Here is a 12,464-nt window from a genome sequence, read left to right as displayed (position 1 = left end):
CAACTTCGGACACTGGCCGTGGCTAATCGGGCCTTGTGTCGCGCTGACCAAGCTTTGATAGAAGTGTGGTTCAGGCGGCGCAATGAGTTCGACCTTGCTCTTGGCGGTGCACCTGAGGATGATCTTCACTCGACTTCAATGAAGTTGCTTAGCCGTAATGATTCGTGTATTCATATCGCAACCACGCGAGCAATGCCTCATGTGTGTTGTGAGATCTCATCATGAGATTCACTTCTAGTGAAAGGCTCATATGAGCTCGCTCCATGTGCACTACCCTCAAAAGCGGGCGGTGTGGACCCTGCCCGGTTGAGTTTTCGCCTCACCCAACTTCATCAACCGCAAGTCAACGTCTTGAAGATATCAGAACAACGTGAAACCGAACGTCCTGGTCGTGAAAATCTCATCTTCTGCTTCAGAAGATTGAGAGTAGTATACAGGAAACTGCTACTGTCACTCAGAAGCCAACAGCCCAAACTTCGCCGTCAACGCAATTTCTCTCCATCACTACCCCTCCATTTTTACCCCTCCATCCAAAAAAAGTCCTCAACTTCACTTCACAACCTCACAAACTCTTACGCCATCATCAGAAAGTCGACAAGACTTTCACTACAACCGCAACCATGGGCAAAAAAATGAAGGTCGAGCACAACATCCGCGACACATCCCACCACGCCGCACAGTCCAAAAAGGGCAAACCAGCAAAGCAACAAAAGGCCAAGCCAAAGGCTCAACCCGAATCCTCATCATCTTCTTCTGCTGCCGCAGCAGACAACACCTCCGCAGATATCCTCCCCCTAACCCACCAACAACGCCTCCTCTCCTCCTTCGCCTCCGCTTTCCAACCCGTCCTCGCGTCCCCGGCCTTTGCAACGATCCTGCAAGAAGTCAAAGCCGCGCTCTACGCCCGCGACTTTGACGCGGCATTCACTTCGGCCAAGGCGGAGAGCTTGGATGCGTATGCTGCGAGGTGGAGTCCCACCCGCTCTCTTGCGTACGCTGTTGTTCTGTTGGGTATCGCGGAGCACCTCGAGGGGTTGGAGGTTCAGGTCAAGAAGGCTGAAGATGAGGCTGGAGCTCAACCCGTAGCTGAAGTAGCCGAGGGTCTCGGAAAGTTGATCGTCGAGGACAAGACGGGTGATGCTCCCCGGGATGTGAACTCCTACTCCTCCACCGACGATCAGGATGCCGTCTCTCCTACTCCTGCTCCTCCCGCAGCGGAGGACGATGCCGTCACCCCTCCACCCACCTCGGAACCATCCGAGACTACCACCACCCCCAAGACGACGCAAATCAAAAAGGAAATCAAGATCCTCTCCATTGGCGGCGGCGCCGCAGAATTAGCAGCCTTAGCAGCCTACCTCTCCCAACAACCACCCTACCTAAAAGGCACAATCACCCTCCTCGATGCCGCCCCCTGGAGCCCCGTCGTCTCCAAACTCCACGCCGCACTCACAGTCCCGCCCCCCGTCTCGCGGTACGCAAACGAAGCCCAAGCCACCGCCGCAGCCCTCGTCGAGCCAGCGGCGCGCCTATCCTCGTCCTTTGCACAGCTCGACGCCCTCGCAATGACACGGGAAGAACTTTCACGCACGCTGGGCCTTGTAGATCCAGTACTCGTCACATTACTATTTACCCTCAACGAGCTCTACACCGCCGCCGGCATCGGCAAGACCACCGCCTTCCTCCTCAACTTGACCGCCACCGTGCCCCTCGGCTCCCTTCTCCTCGTCGTCGACAGCCCCGGGAGCTACTCCGAGGCTGCGGTGGGCAAGGAGTCCAAAAAGTACCCCATGCAGTGGCTCATGGACCACACCCTCGTCAACAAGCCCGAAAAGGACAGCGTGTTCCCGGGGTGCCGATGGGAAAAGGTCGAGTCCAACGACTCTGTCTGGTTCCGTCTCGCCGATTCTCTGAATTACCCAATCTCTCTGGAAAATATGCGCTACCAAATGCACCTGTATCGCGCAACGAAACCTTAAAGCAAGAACAAAAACGCCGAAAGAAACCGCAATGGCGTGTATGCATGAGTGCCAAAGAAACAAGCTACTTCACGCCCAGACGAGTCTCTTCAGAGAATAGCTGATGTGGTCCAGCAACCCAGTGCTTTGCCTCGCCTCCTCTAGCGAAATAATGTCGCCCTTCTCTATGATGCTCTCGGTGCCTGGTCTCTCCTTGCCAGGTTGACTCAAGAACGCCAGCCGTTCTATGTCTGCGCATATGCTGACAACCTGCTGGATCTCGCTGAGCTTGGGTTCTTCGCCCGTCACAGCGGCGGACGATTGCGAGTAAGGGGCCTTGAAGGCAAGCTTGCGTACTGGAGGCGCCTTGGGGCCGCCACCACCCAGCAAACTGCTCAAGGCAGATTGAGGTTGCTTCTGCTGCTGCTGTTGTTGCTGCTGCTCCGATGAGACCGCATCCGTCTTGGTCTTTGTAATACCCAGGTTCGAAAAGGTCCTGGTGTTCGTCCTCGTAACGTCGTTCTTGCCTGGCTGGTACGACACAACGAAGCCGACATTCTTCATCTCGTCCGTCTGCCCAGGGGATACTGTCGAGATGATGTATGTGCCAAACTTGATACCGACAACATGGGCCAGATCAATCCGCTCAAAGGAAGAGACCTTGTCCATGTTCCAGTCAAACCGGCAGAGGTATAGTGCAGCGTCCGTCAGAAGCAGTACCACCTCCTCAAAGGGCATGGCTCGTAAGCTATCCGATTGATGGGGACTGAAGAGGACCCAGCCGCCCATGAACTCTTCGCCCTCGTCGGAAATGACGCGCCTTTGCGATAGCTCGATGGCCTGCTCCCTCATCTTCAGCATTGAGACGGCAGGGTCTTTGGTCATCATCTCGGCCTCAAACTCTTGGAAGACCATCGAGTTCACGTTGCCGAGAAGGAAGTCGATGGCAGCTTGGCTGAAGTAGTCATTCACCATGCTGGGTTAGGGGGGTTAGCAAAAGTCCAAGATACATGAGAAAAGCAAAACATCTTACCCATTGTAGTACCGGGTCAAAGAAAGACCAAGATCATTCAATGTGCCCCCAAGATTCCGCTTCTTCGTTCTTGTATAGTCACCCTTCATGGCCGCAGTAGATGCATACTGTTTCGACACGGCATCACCATTATCCGCCCAGAGAGTGTTGAACCATTGTGTTTGCTGATCGACTTGAGCTGCAAGGTCATAGCCCTCCGCTCTCAACTGAGACTCCAGCATGAACTTTCCAAACGAGCTCTGGCACACGTTTGTCCTGTCAAGACAGTCCATACAGTTTGTGCGCAAGACGCCCTGTTGTTTGGTGGTGATCTGACCAGCGTCTTCCACTGTGCTTCCAAAACCCTCCAACTTGTCGCGGAGAGTATCAAGAAGCTGACTGACGTTCTCGAACTTCATTCCTTTACAGGCTGAATGGAAATCGAACCATTCAAAACCAACGGTGTCATGTTCACCTTTTGCTTCTTCCTCATTCAACCTCTGTACTGTCTTTTCGTATTGACCACCGACAGTTGCCTCTACGCCATGCTTTTCGACAAGGTTGACAATTTGTAGAAGTCCGTACTCTGTCTTGAGCCGCTCGAGGTGTTTCTTCGTCGCGGCATAGTTCGCTTCGGGCGAGTGTTGAATGACGGGCGCAGGTTTAAGGGAGACAGGCGATTGTGTGAAGAAGAGCGGAATGCTGCCCCGGATTTGAAGGAAAGAGTAAATCTTTGAAGACTTGTCCCAAGAAGTGCTCGAAAGAATCTGCTCGGTTTCGACCGCGTTGGCAACATAGCCCTGCTCATCAATGCCTCGTCTCAAGTATCTGAGACCAGCCCTCTGTGTCGAGCGGCGAGAAATCACAGTCAAAAGAAACTTCTTTTCGGTAGAGCGCAAATCGATTGAGTCGCGGACTGTCTCCGGCGGGGGAGAAGATAGTTCGGCATCGGGCTGTTTCATATTCGATAGCTCCACGGAATCCCCGAGACCTTCATCGTGTTGAGGAGGGCTGCTGTCCACCACGAAGCTTTTCTGGGAAACAAAACCCTGCATGAGCGGTAGCAACAAAGCATCCTCTCCAGCCTCCATGAATGGCTTTAATGTGTTCTTGTTCCAAAAGAATATCGGGTCTACGCGCTCATGCAGAGGTACTTCATCGGACTCGGCGGGAGAACGGCTCGACCAACGCCGCGTGATGTCGAAGTCGTAAGAAAAGAAGAAGCTTTTTGATGAGCCATAAAAGATCTGGGTCATCCGCAGAAGCTTTGGCAGCAGCGTAGATGCCGTGGTCGGCTTGGTGGCCTCGTCAACGGATGGCCGCGGAGGAGCATTCTTGACCGGACTGTGGTCAACAGATCGTCGCACTTGGTGCGCGGCTCCGCTCCAGCCTGCTGATCTCTTCTGGTCCTGCGTCCATCCGCTTTTGCTGAACCAGGTCTGCGCGAACCTCCCATAGCTTCCTCTCCTGCCGATAACATCTTTGGCTACGGTGCTCTTCACGGTTTCAAGGTCCTTATCGCTGTTCATCTTAGCTTCTTGCGCAGGGTCTTCGACTTCATCACCGCTTGCTGGAAGTTCGATGTAGTCATCACTATCGCTGTCGCCGGCGTCCTTGTCCGTCTTGTGATCTTGAAGCTCCAAAGCTGTCTTCGCGATAGCCTCTCCAGCTTCTTGCTGCGAAGCACATGGGGTAATAGCGACTTCTGTGACGACATAGATCGGGAAACCGCAGATTTGCGCAACTTGCTGGCGCCGAGTAATTGTGATTAAATAGCTGAGGCGTGAAACTGTGATTAAACCTGCGTTACCCAATAATCAGCATCGAAGCTGCGACAATTATGGAGTGCAGCTAGAAGCCCGGATGCCGCACCTATAACGCCGAAGGCTTCGAACGAAGAATTTGGCTGAGAAAGGTCGGGTATTTGCTCTCGTGGAGCAGGGGTTATTGATGCATCGCCATATTTGATCCTGACCGGCTGCGCGGGGCGCTGTCCTTTGGTCACAAATGGTTGGATGATAAGGCCGTCGACCGCCGCGCAGATGATGATCTTGCGAGCGATACCGGGCATCTTGCGATTCGGAATGCGATTCGGAATTAACGCGATGCGCGAGAAGAAATGGAGGGTCTATAAGCAATGGAGATGGACTAAAAAACTACGCCCAGCAATGTACGAACAAGAAGTTATTAGATATTTCGGGCCGCAGCATCAACATTGGCGGCGTGTAAAGAGGATGCAGGAGAGAATGGGACGTTGTGCGCGACAGGAACTGCTGATGATGGCGGGCCAAAAATCGTGCATGTAGCTATGACATGGGTGGTGGGCCGCGGGGTAACGTCAGTGTGCATTTGCTGGGCCAGGTGCTAGTCGCTGAGACAGCGAGCGCAAGTCACGCCTAAGACACCGGCCCGATGAGTGGTTCAGTCTGCTCATTAGACGCCAGGTCTGCATTCGTTCTCATCTGCACCAATGCTCCCACTATCCAAGGTAAGGTAAAGTGGTGAAGTAAGAAAGCACTCGCCTTGCTCTTCAGCTACCTTATTGGGCCCAGGGGGAGGTGTCAATCAAGTGCAGGTTCCTCCACTAGCTCGTCCCGAGTCAAGCACCGCTAACTGCACAAGTTGTGGCCATTGCATATTTGGGATTTTGAGTTTTCGACAATCATCAATTGACAGTTTTCCGGACCAAAACACCTCGCAGGAATCCACTACCAGACAGGCGCATTCGCATAGCTGTTTTCGCAGCCAGTTACCCTGCGCTCCGTTGCAATAACAGAGGCCACGAAGAGAATTGGAACCAAGAATAGCTAGTCGACGCCCATCAACAATTCAGACTTTTCCATTCCAAACCATTTTTCAGCACCTCCCAAGATATATCATAATACACTGCCCATTATCCTACGCCGGGGGTATCTTAGATGGCGAGTCTCTCGATCTTGTCCTTGAGGGCGCGGATGGGGCCGGCAAGCTCGGAGCCCTCGTTGGAGGTGATGCTGCAAGCAATGACGGCCCGGGAGACACCGCAGGCACGGCCAAGGGCGGTCTTCGACTTGACGTAAACGTAGGGGACGTTCTTGTCCTCGGAAAGGAGGGGAAGGTGAAGAACAATCGAGAGAGGGTTGGTGTCGGCAGCTGGTCGACAATATTAGCACTGTTTCGTCAAGATGGTCGATAAAACATACCGAGAATGATGAGCTCAGAGACACCACGGTTGAGGGTCTTGGTGGCCTCGTTGGCGCCCTTCTTCAGCTGGCGGTAGTGCTGGCACTGCTGGACCATGTCCAGGAGCTCTTGCTGGAGAGCATCGTCGGCGAGGGGCCAGGCAGCGGATTCAGACATTGTTGATGATGTAAGGGGTCGAGTGATGTCTGCAGAACACAATTAGTTTTTTTGCAACCGATAAGCAGAAAGTCTCAAGACTTACCGATGTTATAGTGCAGGGTTCCTTGCGTTGGCTCGCCCTGGTGGTGAGAAAAAAGATCGGTGAGTGTGGTGGTGAACGTGAAGATCCAAAACTTCAAACTCAGACCGATGAAAAAAAAAATAATCCCACTTCCCCAAATTTCGACGGCAGATTCCGTGGGAAAGTGGGACTCGGCTCCTGCAGCTCAAAGCCAGCCACCTCGGAGACCACATTTAGCCGGTCTCCGGGCACCGCCTCCTCCTTGTCTTACGTAAGGGCACGGAGCTGTCAACGCGCCGCAAAACCTTGCAACCAACCAGAAGGCCAACCTGGAAACGAGATCTTAACAAGCACACCTCATCTCGAGTAGTCGTCGACGCAGCATCGAACCTCACCCGTCCCAACAACCATCACCGCAATCGTCCCCAGCCCAGCTGCCGCCGCATTTCCTTCATCTCCGACTCGTCTCGACGTCTTCTTCGACTTTTTTAGCCAGCCCAAATCCACATAAATCGCCAAAATGCCTTCCGAGCTTTGGTACGTCAACAACATGCTTGTTTGCCCCCATTTACGAGCTCCTATCCATCAATCGAAGCTCCCAACTCCATCCTTTCCGATGCCCAGCTTGCGCCAATAGCTTTCCACTACGTTTCTGAAGCTCATATGCTAACGCGATAATGTCACAGCCCCGTCTATGCGGTTCGTCCTCCCTGTGCCTCCCGAGTCATCGATCCATGACGTCGCCCCCTTCCTACCTGGGATGAGCCATTTGGGTATCATTCGACATCGCGTCCACGACATCGCTAACATGCTATAGCCCTTCTTCGGAGCCATGGGCTGCACCGTTGCCATCGTCTTCACCTGCCTGGGTGCCTCTTACGGTACCGCAAAGTCCGGTGTCGGTATCTCGGCTATGGGTGTCCTCCGCCCTGACCTGATCGTCAAGAGTACGGACCAGCATCCAGAATCGAAGACCATGCATGCATGGTCTAACTGCATCCTCATTTGCTAACTGCTACTCTAGACATTGTTCCCGTCATTATGGCTGGTATCATTGCTATTTACGGTCTCGTCGTTTCCGTGCTTATCTCCGACGGGCTTCAGCAGCAGATGGCTCTGTACACTGGATTCATTCAGTTCGGTGCTGGTCTCTCTGTCGGTCTTGCTGGTCTTGCTGCTGGTTTCGCCATTGGTATCGTCGGTGATGCTGGTGTCCGTGGAACTGCTCAACAGCCCCGTCTCTTCGTCGGCATGATTCTGATTCTCATTTTCGCCGAAGTTTTGGGTACGCCATTTCGCCCCCCGATAGTAGACGCGCTCTTTACTGACATGAGTGTTTCTAGGTCTTTACGGCTTGATTGTCGCCCTTCTCATGAACTCCAAGGCCACCCAGGACGTCACCTGCTAAGCGACGACACCAACACGACGAATGCTCGGTTGAACGGTTGACAAGATGTACTTAAGCCACAACTTGCACGGGCATCACTGCCACAGGGCGGACAAATATCATCAGCAGGCGCGTCGAAAACTCGAATCAAAGGTTTAAAGGCATAGGCGTGGGAACGGTCAAAGGTCACGAAATGCCATGTTTGGGACGATCGGGGGCTGCTTCGATCACGGATCAAACGTATATGTACTATTTTGCCATCAAGGTATGCTATCCATTCAGGGGGGCGATTGCTCAGCATAGACATCGGTGATGGGAGAACGGAATTGTAGTCTAGGTTGCGACAATGTGTTTTTTATGCGTCTATTATTTTGTTAAAGTTCCCGCCCTCTTCACTTGTGCAGTGTGACATTCGGGTGAAACTTGACTGGACGTTGCTCTGCAGCTCATCTTCACTACCGACGTAGTCCAACGCCGAACGAAGTGGACCGGAAATGTGAGGCTACGATTTCCAGACAATGACCACAAGTCGTAGGCAAGAAACATTGATCAAATTATATCCATGTTCTCTATGAACCACCTCAAGATACTTGAGTTAGGTTAGTATCTAACACCTAGTCAGGCTTTGGCAAGACAAATGCAGTCGAACTAACAGTGACATACTCCTTTAGGGAAGCATCATCTAGGCTGCGCAGTGGAGTGTGAAGCTACCAGCAGGAATGCTGAACCCTCTCTATTCTCAGCAACATACGGATATACAAGCGCCCCATACCTACTCGTGTCGACATCATCATCTTGCCTCCATGTGCCATTGCCATAATCATCTCTCTGTCGAATGAAACAACAATGACAGACAGCCTTGAGGGCAGAGTCACTTGAAGGAAAGTTGTGCCTTATCCTTACAACTTAAACATCTAAGCCTGTACCTTGAAGGCCTAGATATCAAGGTCTGCTTCGCCTTGACAAGTGTTCACTGGACGGCACACAAGCAGCGCTGCCAATTTATTATGGGGCGTCTTTCTCTTTGGATAAATGTCTCATTTTACTCATTTTACTCGATTTCGGAGGGCAGCGTGCCTAATAAACGCTGCCCCCACGTGACAAAGAAAGCCGCGGTTATGTCAAAGAACAAGGACCGCTCCTGTTATATAATTACAATTCTTTATGCCAATCACGTCTTCTTGCACATGATGCCGGCAGATTTCTTTTTCCCCCATTCGTTTACCATTACCCCTTGCCTTCGCTTCCGGTATTGAAACCCGTTGGCTACCGGCTCCAGGTGAAGAAGCGGATTATGTACAGACAGAAATGGCCCGATGGCCGCGGCATAAGACGCCTAGTTTTTGGGAGGGTTTGGTGGAATCGTCACTTAGATTACGTACTGTTTGGGAGTTAGTTATTGTTGGCTTTTGTCCATTCCAGCGGAAAGAGGAAGACTTACAGGAATGAAGAGGTAGGGAACCTCGCGTTCATACTGGGTCCAGGCATCACCGTACTTTTGGCGGCAGCGGTGAATGTCACGAGCAGCACGGTGGGCAATCATGCCGCAGAAGAAGACGGGGTAGAACCAGGGGAAGGGGCTCTTGAAACCCGTGATCAGACCCCAGCAGATGGCGAAGAAGGCATCGCACGTGTAGTGGATCTTGCGGGCGTAGCCGTACCAGCCGTCAGCGAGGATGACATCGCCCTTGTCCGAGGTGATGGTCTTGGGGTTCTTGACCGTCTGCCAGGGGAGCTGGGGGAAGGTCTTGCGGGCGACAAGCTGGCCGCGCTCCTGGGCTCGGAAGCCGTTCTTCTGGCTGTTGGTGGTGTCCCAGATCCAGTAAACGAAGAGATAGGAGACAAAGAGGAAGCCAAGCGCGAAGGGGTTCCACTTGTACTCGGAAGGGTGGTGGTTGGCCAGGAAGATGGTGCAGTGGCAGTACGAGAGAGGAACGCCGGCAAGGTTCCAGAAGATGAGCATGAAGCCCCACTTCTCGTAGTACATGTCCCAGGTCGGGACGATGAGCTGCTCGCCCTTGGCGCAGGCGTTGGCGTAGAGGTAGTGGGCCATGACCAGGAAGAGCACTTCGCCGGAGACGTAGCCGTACTTCTCATATTGGCGGGCGGCAGCGCCGCAGCTGAGACCGAAGAGGATGAACCAGGGGATGCGGACCTCGAAGAACATCTTGAAGTCCAAGATGCCAAACATGCGGGGGTTCAGCTCGGCGCCAAGGAAGAAGTCGTAGATGGGGTAGCCGGTCATGCGGTGCTGGGCACCTCTCCAGAGGGCGGAGAAATAGGCAGCAAAGGCCACGAGGAAGCCACTGAGGATAGCCACAGACATCAAAGGGCCAAACTCGTCGAGGAAGGTGTAAAGGGGGAAGAATCCAGTGAAGTGAAGCACGGCCATGACAGCAATCGTGAAGTAGAAGCTGACGTAGGCGTTGCAGAAGTACTTGAGCTGCTTGCCGTTCTCGTGAGCAAGAGGCTTGCCCCAAGCCCAGACACCAGGCAGCACGCAGTAGCAGATACCCTCGAAGGTGAAGAAGGTCCAGTAGATGCGCCAGGCACGCAGAGAGGGGTATGCACCAGTGTAGACAAGGTCCACGAGATGACGGCCAAACTCGCCCCAGCTCTGTCCCTCCTCACGGGTAGGAACGCCGCCGCCGTAGTAGGTGGCTCCAATCCACATGTACCACATGAGCAGAGGGAAGCCGATCATCAGCGACATGGTGCCAATGCTGCCTCCGAACTCGAACTCGCCCGAGGCATCAATCTTGGGATCCGTACCGACCTCCCAGCCGTCAATGACATTGCCCTTCTTGTAGGTTGGCTGAGCATCCTCCTTGGGCGTGGCTGCGTGGCCGTTGCCGTTGGCTGCGATCTCAACCTTCACCTGAGCGTACCCATTGGTGTGGCCGTTGGCGATGGGCTCCTCCTTGACATTGCCATTGGTGTATCCGTTGGCGTGGCCGTTGGTTAAAGGTTCATCAAAGTCGGCGTTGCTGTTCGCTGATGTCGACTCTGCCTCGTTGTCGAGCTCCTCGCGGAACTTTCCCGTGGTGCGTCGTCTCGGGGCACGGGATTGCGACTTCGACTCGGTAACCTCTGCGCCGGTGGTGGCCTCGGGGGACTTGCGTCTAGAAGAAACACGCCGAGGGGTCTCAACCATGCCCTCAAAGAGCTCTTTCTTCCTGTTCGGTGGGTTAGCATAGGTAAGAGGAAGGTTGTTCGCTAGAGTATTGACCCATTGGAAGAGGAAACAAGAGCGGCCATGATTGCGGTTTGCGACAAGAGTGGCAACAAGGAATGCGCAAGAGAGTCGTTTGGTCTATCCACACAGCAGACCCAATTGCTTCAAATGATGGTCCCAGGCAAGGGAGAGAAAGAAAAGAAATCTCAATTCGACTGACCTAGGAGTCTGGCGCAACGAGTATCTGCCCGTCATGATGGCTGCTTCTTTTATACAGAATACCAGAAATCTTCAGCGTGGGGTCATGCACCTCTCGTGTAGCTGAGCTGGAGGCCAAAGTCCGTGTGACTGTTGGCGGCCGGGGTTCGAGGATGGGATTGTTCAGCAGCAACGATGTTCGTCCAAGGTCCAAGGCATAGGAAATCGGGGGACTTGGAGGCGGTCTGGGACGGAGAATCCGAGTACGACCAGACGAGGCGTCGAGGGGTGGCGTGCAGGACGGGAAGACAAGAGACTCAGACCCGGACGGCTTCACGTCAAACTTCGTAGTGTGTCCTCGGATTTCGATTGGGCCCTTGCCGCCTGCCTGCTGCCACTCAAAATTTTGTTGACATTTGTGTTTGCCCCCTTTCTGCCGGTAGTCAAGGGTCACGAACAGAGTTGAAATTGGAGGTACTTGATTCTGTGTGGGCTTTCTACCTGTCTACAAAGTACCGACTCTAGCCTTCTCGGGAGCTTCCTCGGCTGCAGGGGACCCGCATATGCACCTTTCGTCTAGACGACCCGCCAATAAGAAGCTTGATTTTGCCTCAATTAAGATCCGGTCATCAAAAGATTCCGAACTTTGGGTCCCCGCTGGCCGCTGCCGCCCTGCTAGACGAAGCTCGCTGCTGCACTTGAACCATGCGGCACCCGCCTGAGCTGACGGCGCACATCGATCGATGGTTGCCCTGCACTTTGAAGCTCCAAATCTCCGAGCAGAGCTCCCCTTTTACAGTTGCTAGACGATGCCTGCATGACATGCATTGCTCGTCAGGATTCGGCCATGGTCGATGTTCAAGCCTTGTCGGACTGAGCGGTCATTTGGACTCCCCGGATTTCCGTCGCGCAACGACGGAACTTGGAAACGACGGGGGTCTCCCTGATATGAGCTCAAGTTGTGCCGGAAACTGCTGGCTTCCTCTGCTAAAATTGAGGGCAACATCTGTAGATTATGATATGACAGGCAACTTAGTCTTGAACTTGTCGCATATTAGCCATAGATCTAAGGAGACAGACTTGTCATGATATCAAAATACATCTACGGCTGCTCGCGTGTAAAATCGCCGGACGTGACAAGCCATCGCGAGCATAGAGTTACCACCCGATGTCTAGAAAGGGTACGCTGCGGTCTCCCTCAACCAGCACCCATGGCATCGTCAATAACCTGTTCTGTACGTATAAGATACACAAAAATCTTATCCAACAAGACTGTTAACGCTGAGCAAAGACAAGCAATAAGTCCATACAGCCAAGTCAGTCTTTCAAGC

At 53.3% G+C, this 12,464-nt stretch overlaps 5 protein-coding genes across 5 annotated transcripts; 2 read left to right on the top strand and 3 right to left on the bottom strand.

Annotated features, from left to right (window-relative positions):
- Positions 1 to 620: 620 nt before the first annotated feature.
- On the top strand, positions 621 to 1,979 carry BDP55DRAFT_689696 (uncharacterized protein; the record flags this gene model as incomplete). Its single annotated transcript, XM_060576767.1, has 1 exon — positions 621 to 1,979. The coding sequence occupies one exon, from the start codon at positions 621 to 623 to the stop codon at positions 1,977 to 1,979; it is 1,359 nt and encodes a 452-aa protein (XP_060436539.1).
- A 69-nt stretch (positions 1,980 to 2,048) lies between these two features.
- BDP55DRAFT_626322 (inositol 5'-phosphatase) lies at positions 2,049 to 5,041 on the bottom strand (the record flags this gene model as incomplete). Its single annotated transcript, XM_060571618.1, has 3 exons — positions 2,049 to 2,934; positions 2,992 to 4,771; positions 4,843 to 5,041. The coding sequence occupies 3 exons, from the start codon at positions 5,039 to 5,041 to the stop codon at positions 2,049 to 2,051; spliced, it is 2,865 nt and encodes a 954-aa protein (XP_060436538.1).
- An 843-nt stretch (positions 5,042 to 5,884) lies between these two features.
- On the bottom strand, positions 5,885 to 6,309 carry BDP55DRAFT_723263 (ribonucleoprotein-associated protein; the record flags this gene model as incomplete). The annotated part of the gene is made up of 2 exons (XM_060578720.1): positions 5,885 to 6,102; positions 6,153 to 6,309. The coding sequence occupies 2 exons, from the start codon at positions 6,307 to 6,309 to the stop codon at positions 5,885 to 5,887; spliced, it is 375 nt and encodes a 124-aa protein (XP_060436537.1).
- A 584-nt stretch (positions 6,310 to 6,893) lies between these two features.
- Positions 6,894 to 7,781, top strand: BDP55DRAFT_689693 (V-type ATPase; the record flags this gene model as incomplete). The annotated part of the gene is made up of 5 exons (XM_060576766.1): positions 6,894 to 6,910; positions 7,060 to 7,063; positions 7,191 to 7,320; positions 7,398 to 7,658; positions 7,717 to 7,781. The coding sequence occupies 5 exons, from the start codon at positions 6,894 to 6,896 to the stop codon at positions 7,779 to 7,781; spliced, it is 477 nt and encodes a 158-aa protein (XP_060436536.1).
- Positions 7,782 to 9,156: 1,375 nt separating this feature from the next.
- BDP55DRAFT_689692 (ergosterol biosynthesis ERG4/ERG24 family protein) lies at positions 9,157 to 11,190 on the bottom strand (the record flags this gene model as incomplete). The annotated part of the gene is made up of 2 exons (XM_060576765.1): positions 9,157 to 10,936; positions 11,156 to 11,190. The coding sequence occupies 2 exons, from the start codon at positions 11,188 to 11,190 to the stop codon at positions 9,157 to 9,159; spliced, it is 1,815 nt and encodes a 604-aa protein (XP_060436535.1).
- Between the last annotated feature and the right edge of the window lie 1,274 nt (positions 11,191 to 12,464).

This window comes from Colletotrichum godetiae, assembly GCF_030913485.1.
Source record: "Colletotrichum godetiae strain CBS 193.32 chromosome Unknown BDP55scaffold_2, whole genome shotgun sequence".
In the NCBI taxonomy this organism is placed as follows: Eukaryota; Fungi; Ascomycota; class Sordariomycetes; order Glomerellales; family Glomerellaceae; genus Colletotrichum; species Colletotrichum godetiae.
The sequence above is the reverse complement of the archived record's forward strand: the minus strand, read 5'-3'. Positions and strand labels throughout refer to the sequence as shown.